Consider the following 9,448-nt stretch of genomic DNA (forward strand, 5'->3'; position numbering starts at 1 on the left):
TAAAAGGCCGAATGCATTAGTTGTAGCTACTTAAAGCTGTAGTTGTATTAATTCATGGAACTACTGATTGTAAACCCATTTAATTAATAGTATGAGATCTCGACAAGATCTCCACCACCATATACTCTATAGGATATTTGGGTTGAAACCACCCAAGTAAACAGAACGCATCTACATACACACAACTATTCAGTCGCCATCACAGTTGTTTGAGAACCATGTACTTCTAGAAATTTTCCACCCTCACACACACAAGCAAACACGCACCCACAATCCCATATGTTTATCGAATATATACGAGTCTCCCCTACCCTATTCTCCAAACAGAGATAGTTAAAAAAGAGTCTTCGTTCAATTATATCAACCAGGTAAAAGTTAGTTCTTTGGATCTAAGGAACGAATAGACATCGTCGGTTTACTGCGTTCTGTTTAAAACTCTATTTTCGATTTTAATTTTTGTGTGCTTAATAAAAAAGTATAAACAAAAAATATTAAGCAATGGCTTCAGTGCAGTGTGATATTTGTAATAACAAAATTAATCTGTCGGAGTTCGAAGTTCATTACGAGGAGTGCTCAAAACCTCGAAATGCTATTGCACCAAAAAATAAGATTAGTTGTGATTTATGTTCAATTGATGTAGATTGTGAAAAATTAAGTGATCATTATAAAATGTGTCTAGGACCAAAAAATGCTTTCAATGCGCTAATGCAAGCCCGGGCCAAAAATACAAAAAAGATAGATATCAACGAATATGATATTATTGACCAGCTACCATCTACTTCGAGTGCTGGAATTAAGCGAAGTAGAAATGATGAAAATTCCGCTCTTGAGAGTAATCCAAAAAGGATTAAATCTCAAATCGAAATTATCTGCGATCTATGTGGAGAAAGATATCCCCAAACCGGAAAAATCAAACATTTAAAATCGGAAAAGCATAAGAATGCAATTGCTAGAAGAGTAACAGATGTTGAAATAATTCATCTGGCTTCAGATACAGAATTCCCAATCAAATCCTATAGGGTTCAATCAACCAGCACATCCAATTTTATTGATATAAAAGAATTCTATAATCAATGTCAAAATAATATTAAACAAATTCTTACTAGATGGCTAGAGGAATACATATCAATAAAATTCAGTTTACAAGTATATGGACTATATGTAAAATACACAGAGGAGGGAGAGTGTATTGAAACCTTTAAACATTTTGGAACGGCCTACATATCTGTGTATGATGTTGATAACTTACCTACTAGAATTGATGAAGGTATCGATTATTTATCAAATGCTAGTAGTGAGTTCCAGGAAAGAGATTCTGGATGGGCAATAAAAGCATTTAAATATTTTGATATTACAATAATAAAACTGGAGCACATTCCTGTAAGAGGATATATTTCAGCACCTCCTACTATTAAGGCTAAGAACGCTTTAATTAATGTTAAAAACAATGATAATTATTGTTTTAAGTGGAGTATACTAGCTTCTATAGCTTATAAAAGTCATTCTTTGGAAACATTTTCTAACCCCAGACAACGGAGGTTTGCTAGAGAACAATTACAACTCCCCATAAAATATATAAATGTTAACATTTCACAAGAAAAAATAAAGTACAAACAAGTGGAACTTAATTTTTCAGGAATAGAGTTTCCTATTACGAAAAAGGGGATAAAAAAATTTGAGAAATTGAACCCCAACTTTAGTGTTAACGTATACGAACACGATTCTAAAGGAACACAAATTGTTGGACCAGTAGTAAGAACTGATTTTAAGGGGAGACCATCCCATATCAATTTGCTGGCAATTTCAAACAACAATTTGATGCATTATGCTTATATAACCTGTATGAGAACACTATGCTACTCACAGCATTCAAAATCTAGAACCCCTGCCTATTTTTGTGAAAACTGTTTACAGTTTATAACGTCAACAAATTCTACACATGATACCAAGGAATGCGGTAAAGTGGCTGCGGAATATCCAAAGCCGAATACCATAACAAAATTTAAAAATTTTTATAAAAAACTATCACCACCGGTAGTTATATATGCAGACATTGAAGCGGTATTAAAAAAAGTTCACACAACCCAAAACGATCCATCAATTTCATCTACAACGACATCTCAAGAGCATATTGCTTGCGCTGTATCATTTTTTGTGGTACATAAATATAACCCAAGTCTTAATAGACAATGGACCTATGAAGGTAAAAACAATATTACAATCTAAAGTGATTTAATATTAATAAATATATTTTCTTTTAAAGGAGATGATTGCATTAAAAAGTTTTGTCAAGCACTCAAGGATACTACCAAGGGCTTATACCACAAATATTGGACCACCCAAACAAGGCTCCAAGATGAATGCGAACCGATCTCCGTCGACAACGATAATTGCTGTGCCTGTGAGTTACCGATACGGGATAACGCAGAAATGTTTTATGATCAATTCTCTGGTAGCCATATAGGCTATATCCATAAAAATTGTAAAGTAGATTATAAGTTAACTGAAGCGTTTTTCCCAGTAGTTTTTCATAACCTTTCTAGGTATGACATTCATTTATTTATTAAGGAATTAGGAAATAATTTAAAACCGATTCCTTGTAATAAGGAATTATATATTGCTTTGACCCAAACTATTAGATTTGATGAAAAAGATTATTACAAAATTCAATTCATAGATTCCAACAGGTTTTTAAATTCTAGTCTAGAAAAACTAGCTAGCTACATGGATGAATCTAATTTTAAACTTTTAAAAACTAAATTTCAAGGGGAGAAATTTAATCAAATGAGACAAAAAGGGGTATTCCCATATGACTTTTTAGATAGTTTTGAAAAAATGGAAGAAAAAAATCTCCCGCCAATTGAATATTTCTATAATTCCCTAACAGACCAACCTTGTTCTTTTGAGGCTTACCAATTTGCTCAAAAGGTTTGGTCAACCTTTAATTGTAAGAGTATTAGGGATTATTTAAAATTGTATTTAGAAAGTGATGTTATGATTTTAGCAGATGTTTTTGAGAATTTTAGAATAATATGCCTACAAATATATAAGCTTGACCCAGTTAATTATGTAACAGCTCCATCAATTTCCTGGGATGCTATGTTAAAGTTCACGCGAACCGAATTAACTTTAATAAGCAATCCTGATATGTACAATTTTATTAAAAGATCTATACGAGGGGGATTGACTCAATGCACCCAAAGAATTTCGTGTGCTAATAATAAGTACATGAAAGATTTTGATAGTAACAAACCTGTTAACTTTTTAGCTTACATAGATGCTAATAATTTATATGGCTGGGCTATGAGTCAACCTCTTCCTATATCAGAATTTAAATTTTTGAATAATCTGGAAATTAATCAATTCGATATTAAAAATATATCAACAGAAGGGGATTACGGATTTATGTTAGAAGTAGACCTTGAATACCCTACTGAAATTCATGATGCTCATAATTCGCTGCCTTTTTGTCCTGAAAGTAAAATACCTCCAGACTCCAAAATATCAAAATTAATTGCAGACTTATGTAATAAAGAAAATTATATTATTCATTTAAAATATCTGCAACTTTGTATTCAACATGGACTTAAAATAAAAAAAATTCACAGAATACTAAAATTTAGACAATCTTGTTGGTTAAAACCCTATATAGATTTAAATACAAAACATAGAAAATTAGCTAAAAATGAATTTGAAAAAAATTTCTATAAATTAATGAATAATGCTATATACGGAAAAACTATGGAAAACGTTGAAAAGAGACGAGATATAGCTCTAGTTTCCCATTACCATTCAAAACAGAACTCTCCTGGATTTAGACAACGAATAGCTAGTCACAATTTTCACAGTGTAGCACTTTTTGGACCCAATTTAGCTGCAATAGAAGCCACAAAATCTCGCATACGTTATGATAAACCCATATATTGGTTCAAGTGTTTTAGAACTTTCTAAATGGTTAATGTATGATTATTTCTACAATTTTCTATCGATTAAGTGTCCTTCATCAAAAGTTATTTATATGGATACTGATTCCTTTATATTGTCAACGCAAGAAGATTTTTATAAATTAATCAAAGAAAATCTAAATCGGTTTGATACTTCAAACTTTAAACAAAATAACATCTATAATATACCTCAAGTTAATAATAAAGAATTGGGTTTAATGAAGGATGAAAATGCAGGTCAAATAATGAAGTCTTTCGCAGGGTTAAAGGCTAAAGCCTACTCGCTCTTAGTTGTAAAGGAACCTAATCAAAATTCAGATCAAAGTCCTTATGATTGTATTAAAAAGATAAAGGGAGTTCAAAAATCGGTTGTAAATAAATTATCACATACTAATTATATAGAATGTATTAAACAAAAGAAAACTTTTTATGGTGAACAACGAGTTATTAGAAGTCGATCTCATAACCTTTATACTGAGATTGTTAACAAAATAAGTCTTAATTATAAGGATGATAAAAGATTTATATTATCCGATAATATACATACGCTAGCTTACGGTCATTTTAAAATTAGAAATATTTTAGATGAGAATTAAGATTAATCAAAATGTATTTAAAATATATTAATGTATACATTGTAAATTTGTAATATATATATATATATATATATATATAATATAATAAATAAATAAATTATTATTTAAAAGAAATAATTTTGTGTATGTGTTTCTATTCCATCTTATTATTTCAGCAGATTTTGTTTATCGATCCATGAAGCGTGGCTTTCATCAAAACCAAACCACTTAACTTTAAGTTGATTCTTTCGTTTCTTTAAAATTTTCTCTACTAAAAATGCATTAGGGTCTTTTACTCGTTGAAGTTCCGGTTCATAAAATGATCCATTAATAGGTTCACTCTTATAATCCTCCAAGTCATATGTTACAGGATAAGTTGCCTTTACTTTTATTATTTTGAATACCTCAGCCGTAAAATTGGGTTCGTATCCCTTTCATAAATACACCCTTATATTTACTTATTCGAACGTAATCCCCCACTGAAAATTTGTGTTGTGGAAATATCTTGGGCATATTATAAACTGATTTTAATATGAATTCTTCATTTTTAGGGCATACATCCACAGGATTCATTTTTATTGTTCTGTGGTATGAATTATTATATTCATACACAAGATCTTTGATTTTGTGTATCCATATATATTTTCCCTGCATACTAAACATTTTCCACATTTTATTTTTTAATGTTCTATTAAATCGTTCACATATAGAAGCCTTTAAATGTGTGTAGGTATGATAATGATTTATTTGTTTTTGTTTCATCAAATTTTCCAAATGTAGAATTAAAAAATTCTTTTCCTTGATCTGATTGAATATTTTTTGGCGTAGTTTTAGCTGTTTAAATATAGTTTTCATTGCTTCCACTACATCCTGTGCAGACTTTGATTTAACTGCGATGGCATAAGCGTATTTTGAGAACGTATCAATAACAGTAAGTAAATACTTATATCCACCATTTTCTTTACTAAAAGGAACCATTTCAACTAATTCAATTTGCCAGGTATCATTTATCCCTTTTTGTACAAATTTACGACGGGTAAAGTTTTTTCGAACTTGTTTATGAATTTCATTAACAACTTGCTGTTTACTCATTTCTTTATTTTTTATTAGGTGATGATGAACGTTTAGATATTAGTGATTGCTTATATACAAGTACATCGTTTTTTATTTCTTTACGCATCTTTTTTGAAATTTCAAAACACAATCGTGTTAAATCTATTTTAACATTTTTATCGTAAGATCCTCCAAATCAGATAATTGAACATCATACTTTTGTAATGAAACACACTTTGGAATAATGTGATTATAATAAAGATATATAACTTGTTGACTTAATATTGAATTCCAACATAAAATGTAGTAAAAAATATACCTAATCTCAGTAAGGATCTCCAGGACTCACTATCAAATTCAATTTTGTTACCGTACTGGTTTATTACTATAACATACTGCTTATCAGATTTCCGAAATCTAAAGTTACATTTAATAGTAGACATGATTGGGTGATCGATAATTGTATCGGGCATTAGAAATCGTATTGATCAAGTTTTAGTTGAATATACTCCTTGTATGTAAGAAGTTGCATCCATTGATCCTTTTTCAAATCACGAACGAAATGATTTTTACTTTGTTGCATCCAGATCATTGGTACGAATTTATGTGATGTTGACAGCCCGCATTTCAACTTTAAATTTTGTACTACATAGTACTCGAACCCGAAAATGACTTCATGATCCTGATTCTTCGGTTTTTTATTGCTTTTAACTTGACACATGTCCATAGTGGTTGAGCTCTATTTTAAAACTGTTAGTTTGAATCAATCCGACCGCTATATAAAGGGAAGTGTTCAGACAGTTCTACACTCAGTTGACTTAAAAAATCTCATCCCACCATGAACACCGTAGATCGAAGTTCAAGCGTAATAGTTGATTTCCAATATTTACTCGGAAACAACAAACAAATTTTTGTAAAGGAACTTGCATTCATGCAAGCCGGAACAGTGATTCCTAATTTTTTTCATTTCCAACCACCATTTAATATTAAGGAATTGGATAATGAAACAATTAAACAGCAACACTTAAATCGACAGAATATTAATGGATTGGATTGGTCAGCTGGAGATGTACCATATACCTGTTTAGAAGAAATACTCACTCCCCTAAATAAGTATAGTTCAGTTATTGTCCGTGGTGAAATTAAAAAACATTTTCTATCTAAGTATTTATCAACTACAATTGTTGATATTGATATTGAAACAAGCTTAACTCAACTACCGAATTTTTTCACCAATTGTAAAATTCACAAGAAAAAGTTACCACTTCGATGTTCATTAAATAATCTGTTTAAGCTCTTTGTAATCTTAGAACATTCAACTATGAAGTATATTGTAATGCTAACATATATGTTTAACCATCAGTAAAAAAATTATCACTGAACTAAGAGGTTATCTTTATCAATGGATTCCTTCAAGGGCCTGTTTGGGAATGACCCCCGCAAAAAGGGTTATACTCAACTCATTTATTGTAATTATTGTGGATCCGATTCTCATTTCGAAAAGAACTGCGCTAAAAAACGTGATCAGGAACATTCTAAATAAACACATATTGTAATTCAAGGATAATTTTTATGAAAATAAAAATGTTCACTCAATTTATACATCCCTTCACAATGTTAATTTGTGGACCTTCAGGATCTGGAAAAACAACCTTTCTCGAAAATCTAATAAGCAAAAAGAATGATTTGCTAAATGTATCAGTAGATCGAATTATTTAGTGTTATGGAGAGGAGAGTGCTAAACCTAATTTCAATAACGTAGAATATCATAACGGAGTTCCCGAAATAATTGAAAATGAGAATAAGGAACCTATTCTTTTAATATTGGATGACTTGATGATTTAATGAACTGTTTACGAAAGGATCAAATCATAGAAATTTATCAGTAGTAGTCGTAACTCAAAAAAATATATTTCATAAATCATCGCATACAAGAGATATTTCACTAAACACAAAATACATAGTTGTTTTTAAAAATCCTCGTGATAAACTTCAATTTCAATGTTTAGCCAGACAAATTTATCCAGAAAACCCGTCAGAACTTTTAAGAATATATAAAGAAGTAACAGAGCAACCTCATGGATATTTACTAATTGATCTCACCCAAGGAATCAACGATCTCTTAAGATTTAGAACTGACATTTTTAATTTAGAATTTACAGTGTGTTAATCAGATGAAAATGGTTTACAAAAAGAACCTAAATCGCTTGAAAGCGAACAAACATTTATTGTATGTACTCAAAAAGGCTAACAACAAACTAGGTAAGGCAATTATAAGTAATAGTGATATTGAGTTGGTAAAAACATTAGTAGAGATCGTATTAAACACATTACACGGAAATCATAAGCTTACGAAAAACCATTTAACTGCACTCAAAAAGTATAAAAAAGTATTACGATATTTATCCTGTCCAAAGCGTTCTTTAAATTCTAAGAGAAAAGTTCTAATTCAAAAAGGTGGTTTCTTACCAATTCTAATAAATTCATTGCTTTCTGGAATTTTTGGGAAAATTTTGGGTCATGTTTAAAAATAAACATAATTTAAACAAAGTAATTTTAATGAACCCCATCACTTATCAGAAATTGGTTAACGAAAATAGAGGTCATGAATTAATAAGTTTAAAATTTTTACCAATTTTAAACGATCAGCAAATAAGTGATTTCGATAAATGGATAAAAACTCGCCAAGAATTGTCTTATTACCAAAATAAAAAACGAAATAAATCATGGCATGGACAAAATGATCAAAAGACACCTCTTACATTAACTAGAACTAATGAATCACAAACAATTGATTGGATTGATGAAGAACCTAGTTCTTCGGGGACTAAATTTAAATTTAATGAATCACTTCCAAAGAAGGTTGAACTTCCTGACTTACCATCTGAAAGCGAAGATGAGGATTTTAAGTCGAATAAAAAAAAATACTTTATTGGATAACAAACGAAAAATAAGTGAAACTTCCTTTTTAGATACTAATGAAAATATTAAGAAAATTGCAGTGACAAAAGTGATAAACAAAGCAAATTAAAAGTAAATTTAAAAAAAATTAAAGCGGGAACATCTTTATTTCAAAATCTAAAATATGTAACAGGACGTGAAAGATTAAGTAGATCGGTTAGAACTAGAAATTCAGTACAAATAGAAAAAAACAAACATAATTGGACTTCATACCAATAATTACCATATTAATCCTAAAAATGGGATATTTACATGAGTTTTATATCACCTTACTCAGTAATGATTCACTAAATGTATTTCCTGATAATGTTAAATGTGGATTTACTAATATTGTAAATATTCCTGAAGATATGAATGATAATTGGGAAGTTGGAATCACAGACATTTATCTAAGTAATTATATCAAACATGCATCAGATAAAGAAAAAAATACTTCTTAAGATATAGAAAACCCCGAAACAGAATTTAATTTTTGTTTACACCGATATAATCAAACCGAGAATTGTTGGGAGTAAAAGACACCGTTGTCTTCGTGTTTTACATTATAATGGAAAAGAAAAAATATTCAGTTCAAACAAGATCTCAATTTTAATTACAGATTCAAATGGATATAAGGTACCGTTTGAAACATCGGTAGTCCCAATATTTACTACTCTTCAGTTTAGAAGAAGGAAAAGATTTATACTATAAATAATACTTCCTCGATTATAAATAACTCAGAATAAAAATATTCAACATGGTGAAATCTTATCATCAATATTATTTAAATCAGTCTGGTGGAGGTTTAAGCAATATAGGAAGTCTTTATATATCACCTCGAATAGTTCAACAAGTCGAGGAATCGGCAACTTTTTTAGTGGTCTTTTTAACTACATAAAACCACTTTTTCTTTCGGGTTTAAATGCTATAAAAGAT

General features: G+C 30.0%; 1 protein-coding gene across 1 annotated transcript; it reads left to right on the forward strand.

The window, feature by feature from the left end:
* Positions 1–745: 745 nt before the first annotated feature.
* LOC128265313 (uncharacterized) lies at positions 746–3,951 on the forward strand. Its single transcript, XM_053001233.1, has 2 exons — positions 746–2,203; positions 2,264–3,951. The coding sequence occupies exons 1-2, from the start codon at positions 1,819–1,821 to the stop codon at positions 3,949–3,951; spliced, it is 2,073 nt and encodes a 690-aa protein (XP_052857193.1). The 5' UTR covers positions 746–1,818.
* Positions 3,952–9,448: the final 5,497 nt, after the last annotated feature.

The sequence above is a fragment of the Drosophila gunungcola genome, unplaced genomic scaffold, assembly GCF_025200985.1.
Source record: "Drosophila gunungcola strain Sukarami unplaced genomic scaffold, Dgunungcola_SK_2 000111F, whole genome shotgun sequence".
Classification (NCBI taxonomy): Eukaryota; Metazoa; Arthropoda; class Insecta; order Diptera; family Drosophilidae; genus Drosophila; species Drosophila gunungcola.

Excerpts from the sequence above, each read along its gene's own strand:
- LOC128265313 (XM_053001233.1), top strand. The coding sequence starts at position 1,819 with ATGCATTATGCTTATATAACCTGTATGAGAACACTATGCTACTCACAG. Across the intron at positions 2,204-2,263 it reads TAGACAATGGACCTATGAAG|GAGATGATTGCATTAAAAAG; the intron begins GTAAAAACAATA and ends TTTCTTTTAAAG.